Raw genomic sequence first — 16,171 nt, forward strand, 5'->3', positions numbered from 1 at the left:
AGAATATGATTCAATATTGATACGTAAATGTGGTAAATTTTAAAAGTTGTATAACACAACATAAATATAAAATTAATGTAAATTAACATAAAATAAAGATTTTAAATCGCGAGAGAGAATAAATTCATCTTTTAAAACATAAACATAATAAATACTAAAGTTTTGCTAATTATTGTAGCATAGTTTTAAATATAGAAGATTAACAATTATAAAATTAATGTAACATTAACTAAAATAAATTAAATCACAATTTGTATACACTTAAGTTTTCTCTATTAAATTTTTATACTGTACCTTTATCAAACGCACCCTATATACTTTACTAGTATTATTACAAACAGAATGCTTCACAAGTATGCTTGTTGGCAGTAATAGCATAAAATAATGTACCCTAATAATATGCAAAACTATAACCTTATTCCATATCCATATATAGAACCGAAATATAAAGAAAAGAAAGGAAAAAAATACAAGTAAAATAAAGAAAAGGGAGAGACAATAATTCAAACAGGGAAGAATATAAACTAACCATGAAAACTTATTCTAAGTTTCTAACAACTTTAACTACCTCAGCTTTTAGCTAATTCAAGATCATCCTGAAGTAATGGAGCAAGCATATACTCCACGGCTGATCTCTGTTTGGTAATTTCATTCAGAATCACTAAATGAGCTTCCTCACAAGCTCTTGCATTCGGGAAACCAAGGGTCCATCTCCCATCTGCCAAATGATCAGGCATGCTCAGGTGGTTTCCTCTGGCTTTGGTTGAATAAAACTGTGGGTCAAACTCTCTAATTTGAAGATGCAACCATGAAGGGTGGTCCTCATCTATTTTAGGCTGTATCAAGCAGGTAAAAGGGGTTAACGAATTGAAGAAATAAAAACATGATGAATTGATCAAAATATACCGCCCCCTCCCCCATCTAAAGATCAACAGCTAAAATTTAATTATTTTTTTTTCTGTTGCTTGGTCTTTAAATTTTAAAAAAGAAAAATCTGACATGTGGCAAAATTTAAGTTTTTATACTTTATAGTTTTCCCCCTTTTGGTTTAGATTTTAGTACAGCTTATGGATCAATGAACCTATCCAAAGCCCATGTGTGCACACTCAAACAACAAACAAAAGGAGAGGAGAAAAAACGCAAAAATGTCAACAGAAATCCTAATGCATGACTGCACTCTATTCCTATATATCTCTGCTTAAGATATATTATATATGCAACAATCACATCTTCACATTGCATAGCAGAAAAGTATAGAGCATTCTGTTAATGAGACTATCTGATAAATTTTAGAATAAGGCAGTTTTGAAAACCAACTTACAAAGAATGAGACAACAGCAAGTATCTTCACATAATTATTTTTCATAAATGATCAGACTAACATCATAAAAAACTATAAAAGCTACACTCTTGAGCAACAAAAAGTCACAGCAATATTGACGTACAAATAACCCTGCCAATGGAGCAATGGCAATCACAACTCCATGTCGACTGCGGAATGGGTGCTTCTCCGCCAGAAGCAATTTTCCAATTATTCCACTTGCCACTGGTATTACATATATATCCCTAATTTCAGAATTTGAAAACGCAATTCCACATGGTATTCCAGACTCTGAAACAGTTACACAGGATTAGAATTTACAAAAAAAAAAAAAAAAAAGGATGCCAGAGGCACAACCAAGTATAAATATACTGATGCCTACCCAATGAAACATTTGACCCAAAGCTAGCAGATGAAACATCTGATGCACGGATTACTCTAGAATCATTGGTAGAACTGGAAATCATGTTCAATAATGGCTTGTCAACCAACACACCTTTCAAAATAAATGTCTTCAACTGGAAGTGGAGAATAAAAGCCTGAATAAACAACTGGTATTAAAAGTATGCTTGAGGAGTATTAAAGAATGAAAGATAAATAATTAACAGCAGCAACTAAAATCATGGAACAATACAATGTTTTGATTAAACAAGAACTCATAAATTGATAAAACACCCACCAAACCAGCAAGAAACTTCTGCAGTAAAGATAATTTTTAATAAAACAAGAAAAGCAGTAGAATGCAGGAGCCAAATACCAGAAATAATATTAAAGTTCAGCAGAAATTAAAGCAGAACACAAGAAAATAAGGTGATATGAAGTTTATCAAGTCAACTTTAAAGCCACAAGGGTGTGATGAATATGTCATTATACAATTCTTAGAATTTACCAAAAGATGCCCCAATTTTACAATATTGTCATATTGCACTCCATTTGATGGTCAGAAGCGCAAGCATTAATCTTTGATAACAATAACTGAGCCTTATCTCGCTTAGTTTGGTTAGCAATATTGATCAAACTTATCCTTCAGATCTACAAAACAAAATTTCAATGTGTTTATTGGATAATTAAACTAACTTCCCCCAGGTCAGCATTGATTATGTCTAACAGCCTTTCAATTTGGAAAGTTACACCTACCTTCCTATATTATGTAAAATTGCATGTGAAGCATTTATTCACTTCATCCAGTTATAGATTATCACTCAAATCCTATGTATGACATCCCTGTGATGTTGTAATATAGATCCAAAGATGCATAAACAATGTTACTTGTGCAATGACGTAATCCCCAATTTTTCACCTCTAAATCGTACCCAACTCATGTCTTGTTGAACTTGCATTTCATATCCTTAGACATGACAAATTTCAAGCTTCTCCACAACTCGAGTTTAGATTTTACTCTTTTGTCTTAACTAATCAACTATTACTATATATCATTGACAAAAATTATGGCATTGAGCATATAACAGTGTTTTACTATAGTGTTGTGTGTTGTGGTGATCACACTAAGCCTTTATTTATAATGAGCAAATAGGATCAATATTGATTACATAGGATCAATTTCATAATGAGTAATAAGGACTAAATCACTAATTGCTATATATTCATAAATAAGAGAATAATATATAAATCTAACACTCTCCTCAAGCTTGAGCGTATATGTTAAATGAACCGAGCTTGTTATAAATGTGGTCACCCCGATAGAAACTAAAGCCGGTTCTAGTCGAGTGGTTGTGCCGGATAAACATGGCTTGGCGGCAGCCAATGAAGACCCACAATGACGATGGAGACTAATGTGACGCTCACCGGAGATGCGTCACGCGACGTGTGCATTAACTTCACGAGTTCGGGCCCTGAGAGGGATCACATACGGCGGTGTTTTGAGTTGGTTGTGCATATGAACAGCGTGGTGGTCTTCGACAATGACGATGGGCACTACTCACCTGTGAAAAAGCAGAAAGGTCCACCAAGGATGCCTCGAGGTAGAGGGAGAGAAGACCAGTGTGACGTTGGCCGGAAATGCATCTCACGTCGTGTGCGTGAACTTCACGTGCCAAGGCCTTGCATAGGGTTGCGTGTGGCGGTGTTTTGAGTTGGTTGCGCACGTGGACGACATGACGGACATCGACGATGGGTGACAATGGTCAAAGGTAAGCTCCGACAAAAAGGCATCTGGAAGTTTGCCAAACAAGGGCAAAGTAGCCGTGTGGGGTACTGTTCATCGCAAAGAAGGGCTACAAAAAAAAAAGGAAAAGAAGTTATCCATGAGAAAAATGCTCTGATTGGCATGAAACTACTAGGTTAGGGTCGTCCAGGGGGGCAACCTTGTCGCCAGAAGCACAGCCTAAACAGATTTCCAACGTGCCGTCACGCGCCAAAAACAGAACCTGCTTGGCTGGACGTGTTGCGCAAAGAATTGGCATGTGGGGGTGCATTGATTTTCTTATGGAGGTGCGGTGGATGGCGTTGAATAGATTGGCAATGGGTGACCCAAACCATGGGGTCACCAGTCAAAATGGTGCCGGATGGCAACGGACAACGGCAGTGACTGGAAAAGTCGTCATTCAAAAAAGATCATCGGAGAAGAAGAAAGGGCCCTCGGAACAGTGGGTCACCGGAAAAGTGACGACGGCTAGTGGTGACTGGAAAAGTTGCTGGGAAAGGAGAAAAAGGTTGCTGGAAGACGGGCAAAGTAGAAAGGTCCACCAAGGACAATAGGTCCCCAGTGGAGCACAATTTTCGTTATTCCTATGTCAATAATAAATAGGATCAGTATGGATTACATAGGACCAATCTCATAATGAGTAATAAGGACTAAATCTATCTATTCATATATAAGAGAATAATATATAAATCTAACAGAGCACAAGCTCTTGGATGTACTTGTAAATATGTCAAGTACCCATTAAAAACTTAAACTTCTTATCCTTGTATTTAAAATGAACAGCCATCTCAGTTTATTGTAGAAACTAAAAAGGGATCATTAACAAAATACTGCAACTAATCTGAATGACAATTGGAAAGAAAAATGAGAACACCTTTACTGCATCAACCATCCTTTGCCAAGCAAAATATGAAGATGTTTGACCTGTCACAGTCATTTTTTTTAATGAAATAATAAATAGTACTTGGTATCTTTGAATATTAAAAGTAAAATATCAATCCATTGAAGAAGAGGCCATTTGTTTGTGCAAAGATGACAATACCATTGGTGGGTTGGTGGTGAAGAACAAGCTCCAACATAAATAATGGATCTTTATATTGGGAAGATTGTTCAAGAACTGCATGCAATAAGAGGGATGTGCATTAGAGGGGAAAAAATAGAAAACGCTAAGGGAATTTCATATTAGTAGTACAAGAAGGTAATTTTATATTAGTGTAACAATAACCAAATCCAATCATGTTCCCAACAGATGGGCTCTATCAAACAAAGCCATTGGACTCTATCAAAAACCAAAATTTCTATGATTAAACAAGAATAACCTTCCTTTTTTCCATTTTTTAATTACAAAAATATGTATGCACCCTGTTGATACATATTAAGAATATTCTAGACTTATTTTAACTGTTCAAATACCTAGTTACTCAAAAAGATCTAGCAGGTTCAATCTCAAAGTGAACAAAGTAAATACCTCTAACACAGCTTGCCGATTCTGTTATTAGAGTATCTGGAATATGATCAAACCAAACTCCACCAAGTTCATTCAGAAAGTTTACACGGGACTGATCATATGAAGTCTGCTGATGGAAACTAGAAACTATAAAACTTTAGAAATTTTGAATGCACAAATGCAATTTTGTAATTGGTGCTAATGAGCTTATAATAACATGGATAAATCAATATTTACTTCCAATAACATGCATATCTTATCCAAAACTAAAGATGTAATAAATCAACCACATATCTACCCAAAATAATCCGTTACCATGTCAAGCATAGCTCATCAATACATTTATGTTTATTTATTGTATTAGTCACTAAAAGGCATTTAAACTACATTTTTTTATAACCATTTGAGATGTAATATAAAACCATTCAAGTGTCATCACCTAACATCTTAAGCGTTTGGGAAATCTATCTATACTTTAACAATTACAGAAAGTTAGCTATTGAGCAATTGGCACCTGTTCAAATAACAGGATTTCCCAATTTGACCAAAATGCCGAATTGAACTACATAGCTATGGAAATTTTCAAGCAGTATGTGACTTAGACCACGTGCCTTTTGTATCAGTGTGAAAAATAGTCCTTCTTCAAGCGTCCAGCAGCCACACATTATTGAACTTTAGGGTAGGATAAATAGAAAAGGACAAATTATCATGTTTGTACCTAGCTACCAACACATGTGCATCATTTTACTTAAAATTTTATACTACATATTATATATAATATATGTTAGAAGTAGACAAAATTGCATGATTTTATTCAACCTTTTTTACCAATCACGTGTAAATATATTTGGAAGCTTGTGTTGACATATCTCCATTTGTTCCGTATTATGACCCCATGCTGATGAATAGAAGCATTTGCAATGGTAAAAATTTTTGTAGTGTACGTCCAATTTCATCATTTCTATAATTTGTTTGATTGTGAATTCAAAATTTGAATTGCATAAGGTATCCTAAATTTTATTTTTACCACCCTGGATCAGCTATGAATATGCATTGTGAGAAGCGCAATGTATCTCAGCATCTAAATCTATCTCCTTTTGTTGCCTACCATTTTTGATAATCATCGTGATCATATTTTGAAGGGTTTTTTTTTTGGAATTAACACATGTGAGCAAATGCTGGAGAAGAGTAGCTATCTCTGCATTTTTCTCTCAGTCAATATGTTAGCCATCTGTTCAGGTGTTCTTGCTTTCTTTATTAATTGGCAAAACTAATATGCAAGTTAAATTTACTACCCTATAGATTTCCTACATTTAAATGGCAATTCAGCTGAACTTCATGCAATTTCTTCATTTTAACATCTATTTTGATCATTCTACCTTCTGCTTTCTATAACAACCCCCGTAATGTATACCATGGTTGTTTTTGCATCGATAGTTGCAGGTTCTCTTTCTTTTTTATTCTTATGTATACTTTTGGATGTTGGATGTTGGATTTGATATTCTAAGCAACACTTACAACATGGCCTACTAATCCTGCATATTGGATCTATTTTTTATGCAAGAATCCGAGATAAAAGGTGTTGATGATTTTGAGCGTGTGTTTCAACTGTACAAGGGTGCATGTGAGGGAAGTTGAACTCTTCCAAGAGGAAAATCAGGAAGAGGAGAGAAGGACTCAGGAGAAGAGTTACTTCTAAGTTGTGTAAGGAATCATTGGAGAAGGTTGTTGTGGTAGGTTGCCTGATTGTTCCTTATTCCCACTTTTAAAGGTTGATATTTTGTTGCATTTTTTTATCTTTTATTTGGTCAGATATGTGGGATGATTTTGGAGTGGAAGGCTGTAAATGAGACTGTTGAGAGATGTTTGGGTTTCTTTTGTTTTTGAGTGCAATTTGTTGTTGGAAGCCTCTTAACTGGTCTTTTATTGTTGTGGTGGGTTTGCCAATTGTTTGGTTCTTTTGGTGTAGTTGGAGTTTTAGACTCTAGGAAATGTTGGTGGAATTGGTCCTTATTATCCCATAATGAAGGGAGAGGTTGCAGAATTGGTACTTATAACTTCATGCCTTTTCTATTTGAAGCAATTTAAATGCAATTTTTGAAATGGGAATGGTATGTTTGTCTTAACCATATTAACTAATATTTTTTTATCTTTTTAGTTTTTGTCTATGAAAAAAAGGGTGGATAACTAGTAGATAAGGATGGCATCATCATTTCAAAGAGGATGTATGCCATGGATATTCTTGACGAAACCAATCTATTGATGCAAAGCCAAATAAAATTCCTATGGATTCAAATACTAAATTCCTACCAACATAGGGGGAGCCACTTTTGAAGGCAAGAAGATATAGAAGATTGAACTATCTCACAATTACTCATCCGGATATCTAATTTGCAATCAGTGTCAGTTCCTCAATTTAACTTGTGAATGACTGAATATTCAAATGATAATTAGACAGGTTTTCCTCTATTGATAAAAGATCTACTTCTAAATACTATGAGTTCATAATATTATCTATATTGCAGATGGCAAACTGTATAGGAAAGACAAAAATTCACCATACAGAATGGCAGATGGCATTGTGGGCAAACAGAAGAAGTATGGCAGGTGAATTAAAAAATATAAAAAATAAATAAATATGTTAAACAAAATAAATAATAAAAATTAACAAGATATAAAGATAAAAAAATTAGAAATATACTCTATGGAATAGATTTCATCTGTCTCATAGCATAAGCATAAAGTTTCATAACAACACTAACAAGAAAGATAAAAGCCACAAAACTAAAAATGTCAACATTCTTTGTTGTGGTGGTGTTTCAAGAGGAAATGAATCCTCTCCATTTCCCTTTTCCCATTTCTTCCATTTTTATAAGCTTTTGGGAAGATAAACAAAATGGAGATGATACACACTTTATAAAAGAGTAACATTTATTTTCTCAAAAGCTTAGTAATGGAAGAAATAGAGAGAAAAAGAAATGGACAGGATCCAAACCCGTTTAAAGATGCTTTGGCTTTGGTTTTGACTTGTCATTTTCCTCATGGTGAGAAGGAGATGATCAAGAGAAAAAAAAAGATCAATAAGAAAATAGAAAATAGAAAATAGAAAACAGAATAAAAATGGAGAAGAGCAGGGAAAAAACAAAGTACAGAAAAAAAATAGAGAACATAAAAACAACAGAAGAAAATAAAAGAAAAGGAGACGAACAGAAAAAAAAAAAAAAAGAGAGCAGAGGTTATGAAGAAGGAAGTGCAGATGAACGGAGATGAAAAGAAAAGGGGGAAGAAGATATCTTATATGGTTGTAGTTGCCAGAGTTCAAGTCTTTGATGTGTGTGTGTGTGGGTGGTGGGGTGGGGGGGGGGGGGGAGAAGATCAATGTGAGTGACAAAAAAAATGTGTCCGTCATCGTCACCATAACAAACCATGGAAATAGCAGCTGCAAAACAGAAAATGGCAGACAGCACCATAAAATGCCACAAAATCCATGGCAGCACCACGGCTTCCATTAGACAACACTGTATTCATCAAGGATAACCTCATATCTTGAAAAAGTAAGAAGAAAGATATGGTTGCAAGATCAAGAACATAAGAAAACTATCAAGTCATGGTCTCAGCTGGTTGCCAAATCATTTGGGTACACTTCTATGACTACTGGTCTAAAGTTTGATTCTTTGATAATAGACACCCCATTCTTCTAATAAAAATTTGAAACGGCACAAGATAGATTTGTTTGTGCATTCCCACATTTCAAACCTAAAGGACTTTTGCATGAGAGGGGGTGCTAGAAATGTAAAATAAAATCTTTCATGAGTTTTCATTTAACTACTTGAGCTTTAGGAATAGTTGATGCATGACAATAACTTTTCCAAAATTTCAAGACAATTCTAGCTTAATTTATGCTTAGTTAAGATACTTTGTAGAATTATTAGGTAATTTAAAACCTTTTAGCCAACCAATATCAATTAGGAAGAGCTCCAAAGCACTGAATACAAGATATCTCTCCGTAATCCAAAGTAAACTGCTATTTATTTTCTTTGGCATTTGTCATTTATCATGCATATTCTCAAACCTATTGGTTTAATATGCTTTAGAGAAATGATATGCTCATTGTTCTAACCCACAGAAGATTTACACACATGATCATAATAACATGCATAATCTATCATGACATCGTCTTTAATCAAAAGAGAAACTTGTAGGCATTAGGAGAAAGAATTTTTGTTCTTGCAGCTTACATGATTTTATAACTAATCACAAGCTTGATGATACACTTTTGCATAACAACTATGATATTCTGCCTAAATTAGTACCTAGCTTAGATAATCTGAGACTTGACAATAAGATGGTAGAAAAATACTGAACTGAAAATCCAGAAAGAAAAATAATCAAAAGCTAAGCAAGTTTTCAAAATTGATACATCTTATATGTAATCCACCTAGCCTTACATGTGATAGGAAAATACAAGTATGTCTCCACACAAGCAGATATCCACTTGTAATAGTGTGTTAAGAAATTAGCTGAAGCTGTTGAATACTTACAGTGAATAAGAGAAGATTATCACCATTAAGTCCCTCTCTATGGAAGTTGAGTAGCTTTTGCAAGCACCACCCCGCATTCCATAGCATCATTATAGAAAGGGGTTGCTGGAAGGCTAAAACATTCAGCAGGGCATTTAAAATCTGTCAAATTTAAAAGGAGATAGCAATTTTGTTATTTTGCATGCTCTGGGGAACCCCATTTCTACTAAAACTACACAACAAAAATAATAATGAAGCATAATTTGATTGAACACATCAAAAATAAAGTTAGGATATACCTCAGGCATAAATCTAATGAAGATACTTTCATCCACAGACTTAGATATTGATGTATCATCAGTCTGCAACTGAAACAGATAGAGACAGAATGAAATGAAAAAACATAAAACATATAATGCATCCGAAACCAACAAATTTCAGCTATTAAACAGGTACTTTTAGCCACTTCAATAGTTACATGTTCCTAAATTATAAATATTTTTATAGAGAATTCCTTTTTTTGTAATTTTCTCAATAATAAATGCATGTAGTCGAAAACTGGTTTTAAAAGAAAAATAAATAGAACAAAAGCTTCTCAACCTCAAGCTTATCAATGTGCAAGTAGTAACAGCAGGCATCAATTGTGATTTATGAAGGCAAGATGGTGATTATATATGGGTATTTTGGCACAGTTAAAGGGTGGAGAAGACTTGCAGGCACCCTAAGAAGGAGAATATAGATAAATGGAGGGTAGCCATATTGCTAGGTAGAGGAAGGCCAAAACTATGGGCAAAACCATTAAGGATTTGAAGGTCAATGGTTTGTCAATAGACATGATCCACTATAGATTATAGAAAATTATGGAGTCATTTTGTCAATGTAGCAAACCCACCTAGTAGCAAGAAAAAGGCTTGTTGTATTTTGGCACAGTTAAAAAGCTCCGGAATTTTTTTAGCAAAATATACTTTGTTTTAAGAATAAATGATTTTTAACAGTTTACAGTAATAGATGTGCCACATTCTGAAAATTGATGATCCTCTTCAATTCAAATGAATGTATCCTTCAAAACTTACCATCTCATCCTCCTTCTCGCTTAGCCCACTCATTGAAGATAGGAGACAATCAAGATCTGCAAAACTTGCATGAAATAGAAACAAATAACTCAGTCATTTACTAAAGGACAACTGTAAGGCAACATAAATGAACAAAATAACACTACCTTTACTTTCAGTCAGAATAAGCAAGAGAAATATTGAAGCTAACAATAGGCTTTGATCCTCACAGAAAACAAAAGCAAAGATTCCACTCCTGCAACAAAAGCAATTTCATTAAATGTATATTTAGATACACAGCATCATGAACTTGCACTCATTAATAGATTAATGATCTGCCTCAGTAAATGCTACCTCCTGATGTCAGGATCTGCATTGCAAACCCTTGTTGAAGAAAAAGTTCTTCATGAAAATATAAAAGCATTAATTCACCACTAAAAAAAATCAAATTTGAATTGGAAAAAATACAATCGTCAACTATTTTGGGATCTATCTTTCTCATGAAACTCTATTGCTTCAAAACTCTAACAATCATGAAGCTTAAGTAATATATTAACATGAAGTTGATTGTCAGATTATGCAAAGCTTCAATCAATCAATGGATACCAAAATCCAACAAGGACAAACTATGACACCAACCAGCAACACATTTTGTATGGCATTATTTCGAATCTGGCAAAGACATTTATCAACAATCATTATCCTTCCTGTATTACCCATATCTCTTTCCCTAGAGATTTCTAGTCCTTTAGGTTTTTGAAATTCACCAAAAAAAAAAAATCATTATCCCTCCTGTTAAACAATCCTTCTAACTGATAAGATTTCTCCTTTGATCATATAAGAGAGTAGTATTTTACTCTCTTATAGATCTCCGCCCCCCCCACCCACACACGGGTCCTCCTACTGGCACATACACAGAAAAGAAAAAAAGGTGGACAAGAGAAGATAGAACAAAAGTGTCTCAACACGATAAAGTCTATGATGAAATTTACACAAAAACAATAACAAAATCTACAAATTTCACCAACCTTTTGGAACAAATTTCACTGTTTGAGCTATTAATATTGAAACTAGACATGAAACCTTCCCAATGAGCACCTAAATAGGTTACATTGATACTCTCAGATCCATTTGACTCAGGATCATAACATATAACTCTTTCCACTTCATTCAAGCACTTTGAAAAAGTTTTAACATCATCATGGACATCAGAAGCATTCCCTTCACTTGGAATTCTCACATTTAAGTTCAAAATATGATACAAGATAACACCAGCCACATTGTTAATCATGCTTCTTCCGCCAACAACCTGAAGAAGGCAGGATATGATATATAGCGAAGTGATAGCAGACAAATCAGATCCCTGGGGCAAAGATTATAGATTTAATGAGTACATCATGTGAAAAAAAAAATGAATGATACGTAAGTATGACAAGCAACTCAATTTCAGGAGTTTCCACAAAGATTATTTTCATATTTCTTTCCTTTCATATCAGATTTTTGTTCAATTTTCTTACTAGCACACTATAAGAAGCATGAAAAATACAAGTACAAGAGAGACAAAATTATTTAATTATGATGGTGTGACAGTTCTCTCTTTTGAAATAATTAAATCTAAAAACTGAATGAACTACTTAAACGTAAGAAGTGAGACTTTGTGGTTAGTTTAATTGATGATTTTCTCCTCTCTTTTCAATTACAATAAAAACAGAATTGATCGATCTTAGAAAAACAAAGACTGAATTCCATGTGGGGAAATTCCCATTCCATCATACTATAGAATATAGGTTAAATATTGGATTTAGGTCATCTAAAGAGAGAAGGTGGATAAAGTGAGAAAGTAAGGGTGTGTTCGCCTTGATTTTAATTAAAGTACCTTGTCTGCTTAACTCATTTCAAATCAAGGATGGATACACTCTTACTTTCTCACTTTATACACCTCACTTTAGAGGAGTCAAATCCCTAAATATTCACAAATTGGAGGGCACTACCCTATCATAATTAACAGACTCGAACACTAAAGTCAGTATATGGATGATACAAAGGCAGCGGGAAACTAAACCAGAAGGTATGCTAGTTTGTGGGAAGTTTTCTCATCTCGCACATTTTTATTCTTTGAAGCCATAAATGAGAATAGTAGAGGAAACACAAGCCCATTCAGAAGATTTTCCGTAACCAGTCTAGTCAAACGAGGTTCGCCAACACTAAGAATGTCTTTAAAGTAGTGCAGTTCATCTGCAATTTTGTCAGCTTCAAGAATAACCCCATCTCTTCGTTTTTGAGCGTCCATTTTCCTGCTTCAGTGTAGGGCAGTTAGCTCCATAATTTAGAACTACTTGAGTGCCTATAAAGTACCAACAATTATTTGATAAAAAAAATATTCAAGTAACCTACCCTTTATCATAGACAAAATCATCTAAGCAAAAGCATAGATTGCTTAATCTACGAACCAGGTCAGAGAAATATTCTGAAACTGGAGGAGTTGATATAAATTGATAGACCATGTCATCACTAACTGTAGAATCAAGATAAAAAATGTTGCAAACTTCAGTAATCTATTGCACTAAAGCACACTTTTAACTTGTAAGCAATTCAAAGAGCAGCAGTATACCATTGTAGATGTTCAGAACTAATGCACGTATAGCTGTCTGAATCATCTTTTCCTCATGCTGAGCAAATCTTAGAGCTTCAGTGTACAAGGGAAAGGAGACTACAGCATCCTGCAGTTGAGTGTTGAAACAAAGAGAATCTTAAAACACGTGTTGTGAATTCTGCTGGACAAAAAAACAAAAATAAAAAACAGCCTTGTATATCCAGTAGAAATCAACTGATGACGATTGTTCCCCCTTAACATTGCATTCACAAGTGGTCAAAGTTTTCCCAAATCACTGATTCACGGTAGGAGGCAAGTATGTAACTTCATCCAATATCTTTCTCAACTAAAATAATATTACATTATCTTTGCTAACAAGATTATTGATTGACTGAAAAAAGTTAAACAACTGCAGCCTAATAACTGCAACCATAAAATAATTCAAGCCTTGTGTTTTATCCAAAGTGGGAAGATAATGATCTTGATCTAACAGACAGCAGCTAAACATTAAATTTATATGTTTTTAACTTACCCCCTGAACATTCACAAGAAGGCAAAGTGTGTCTTTGTTTATTTTATTGCTAATTGCCCTGAATGAAGAAACAAACGAAACATTAATTGATTCTATAAATTACTGTAACATGAAAGAAATATGTGAAACAACATACACAATTAAAAAATCTCCACCCTTCCAAACACTATTAAAAAAAAAAAAAAAAAAGAGAGAAAAAAATGTAGAACATATAACTGCATGTCTTCAAACAAGCAGGGAAAACTTGCAACAAATGTTGAGTGATAAAGAGAGATGCAAAGGAGAGGAGGAAAGGATTATAACCTTAGGAAAGAAACATAGTATGGAGCTAGATCTCCCCCATCAAATTTGTAGGGATGCAAAATAATGTTGTTCATATAACCATTGCTGAAGCAATAAACTGCACCATGCAAATAAGGAACACCAATTTATATTAAGTACCAGCACTTACCCAGGGAGACAAGGACTTAAGAGTGACACTATGTTTTGTAAAATGAATACTACATGTAGATATCAACTAAGTATGCATACACAAGTAAAACTCAGAAGTCAATGAGCTTAACCAGAGACATCAACAAATATGAATCAACCATCTTACAAATTGCATGTTCACTATCCATGTTTTGAATCATTATGCTCAAATATTGAAGCAGAGGTCCGTCAATTTTCGACTCTTGACTGATCTTAAGTATGCGAACAAAGTCTGCCAGCACTTGCCGTTCCATGAAACACCTAAATATTTACAATCAGTCGCAATTATCAAAACCTCATCCACAAAACAAGAACAACAGAAGAACGAAATTTCCACCATAATTCATACTCAAAAATGTGCGGATCTTGTCTATCGCCATAAGTAACAATCTCCACAACAGATTGCAACAAATTCATCACAAGTTCCTGCAGGAAATAAGATGCATAAGTATATCGTGGTTTTCTGAGGTAAAAGGAGACGCAAAATTGACGCACATTACCCTGTTATGTTCATCCACAACTTTGATCTTCCGCAGTTCATTGATTACGTATCTGTAACGAAAAATCATTCACAATATTATTTAAAAGTAATTCACAACCTCAACATGCATCAGGGAAATTCAATATGTCACCAAAATTTACGAATAATTAAGTAAATTACAAAAAATAGCAGTGAAATCTCATACCGAAACCTAACGAGGCAAATTCGGATGAATCAATGACGGAAAAAAATCGATTAATCAATCACTTACTGGAAGTGTTGAACGGAGAAGCGATCGATGGATCGCCAGAGAGAGCGCAACATGGCGACGGTGAGAGAAGGAACAAGAATGAAGAGAGTGATGAAGTGTCGCTGTGGAATGCGAAGATTGAAGAGCGTTTAGAAGAAGCGGTGATAGTGTTACGCATTGTAGAATGAAAACAATTGGTGCAATTGACGGTGATTTTGGTTTGGCTAGTTGGTAGTGAGTTGCAGTAACCATCCAACAACCGTTCAACAAGTCAGTATTCAAATATGACTAAACCAACCATTTGGAGCTGCGTCTTTTGCAAGAAAAGTGTGTAAAATTAGTGTCACTGGCCATCCCCGAGTGTGGAAGGAGGATTCATAGCTTCCTAACTTTTTCGAGATTCCGAAGAAAAAAAATATATATTTCTAAAATACTTATTTTTTTGTGTATAAAATATATATTTTCTAAAATACTTATTCCGAACTATATCTTCTTTCTTACTTATTTATGGGTTATACGTTGTAAAATTAAATTCAGAAGCTAACAGATTTTTAAGCACAATCTTTCTTTTATTAACATTTTAAGCAGCAAACAATCCTTCATTTATTTCTCCCATCAAATGCATTGACTCGACTTGGTTCACACAATCCAACAGGACCCGTTAAAACCTCTTTTATACAACTCATCTCCTATTATGGTGTATTTCAAAGCCTTTTGTCTCAATTTGAACTCAACTTTGTTGGATGAATTTTGCAAATAATCCATTATTTCTTGTTGTCATGGGTCTGTTAGAATAAATCTTTTAACTTGTGATATTACAAACTACAAAAGAAACACAGGTTATTAATAAAATGCGGAAATTACAAATCAAATCATACCTCCAACCATTGTCATGAAGAGTTTCTTGTTTTGGTTCTTCCAAGCTCTCTCTTCCACTCTCTAGATGATTTATAAGACTGAATTCGAAGGGATGAGCTCAAGGACCAAATTCATGTGCTTATATAGGCATTCTACCATCAAGAATGCATTTACCGGTCATTACCACTCATTATTGGCTGTTACAATTCATTATTGGTCATTATCATCCATTAACAACCATTCAATTTGGCTTTCAAAACTGATGAGCATTACAAAATTTCAAAATGTTATGACCATAAATTATTACATTCTCCCACTTGGTCCAAACATTTTGACTTAATGCTCAATCTTCTTAAGAAATGAATATATGAATCATAGTGATAGTTCCTCTTATAACGAGTAATATCATCCATGTATTACAATATACTCAATTTCCCAAGCAATATACTCAAAGTGGTAATAAAACTTAATGAATAAACCCA

General features: G+C 34.2%; 1 protein-coding gene across 8 annotated transcripts; it reads right to left on the reverse strand.

Annotated features, from left to right (window-relative positions):
- Positions 1 to 499: 499 nt before the first annotated feature.
- LOC100815334 (protein TRANSPARENT TESTA 9) lies at positions 500 to 15,219 on the reverse strand. Of its 8 annotated transcripts, none has more exons than XM_041007768.1 (20): positions 14,853 to 15,217; positions 14,601 to 14,652; positions 14,450 to 14,526; positions 14,228 to 14,361; positions 13,933 to 14,029; positions 13,630 to 13,687; positions 13,116 to 13,224; positions 12,899 to 13,019; positions 12,609 to 12,801; positions 11,533 to 11,867; positions 10,672 to 10,760; positions 10,526 to 10,581; positions 9,752 to 9,820; positions 9,474 to 9,614; positions 4,954 to 5,062; positions 4,528 to 4,602; positions 4,360 to 4,409; positions 1,818 to 1,860; positions 1,446 to 1,612; positions 500 to 836 (listed from the first exon to the last, which is right to left on the reverse strand). In XM_041007768.1, the coding sequence occupies exons 1-20, from the start codon at positions 14,903 to 14,905 to the stop codon at positions 570 to 572; spliced, it is 2,295 nt and encodes a 764-aa protein (XP_040863702.1). In that variant the 5' UTR covers positions 14,906 to 15,217; the 3' UTR covers positions 500 to 569. The 8 variants fall into 8 exon arrangements, with proteins under 8 accessions (XP_040863702.1, XP_040863701.1, XP_040863699.1 ...); XM_041007767.1 differs by having other exon boundaries at positions 1,704 to 1,860; positions 4,954 to 5,059; positions 14,853 to 15,215; XM_041007765.1 differs by having other exon boundaries at positions 1,704 to 1,860; positions 14,853 to 15,215.
- Positions 15,220 to 16,171: the final 952 nt, after the last annotated feature.

Source organism: Glycine max, chromosome 2 (assembly GCF_000004515.6).
Source record: "Glycine max cultivar Williams 82 chromosome 2, Glycine_max_v4.0, whole genome shotgun sequence".
NCBI lineage: Eukaryota > Viridiplantae > Streptophyta > Magnoliopsida > Fabales > Fabaceae > Glycine > Glycine max.

Excerpts from the sequence above, each read along its gene's own strand:
- LOC100815334 (XM_041007765.1), bottom strand. The coding sequence starts at position 14,905 with ATGTTGCGCTCTCTCTGGCGATCCATCGATCGCTTCTCCGTTCAACAC. Across the intron at positions 12,802-12,898 it reads GATTTTGTCTATGATAAAGG|CAGGAAAATGGACGCTCAAA; the intron begins GTAGGTTACTTG and ends CCTACACTGAAG. Across the intron at positions 1,861-4,359 it reads GGATGGTTGATGCAGTAAAG|GCTTTTATTCTCCACTTCCA; the intron begins GTGTTCTCATTT and ends TTGTTTATTCAG.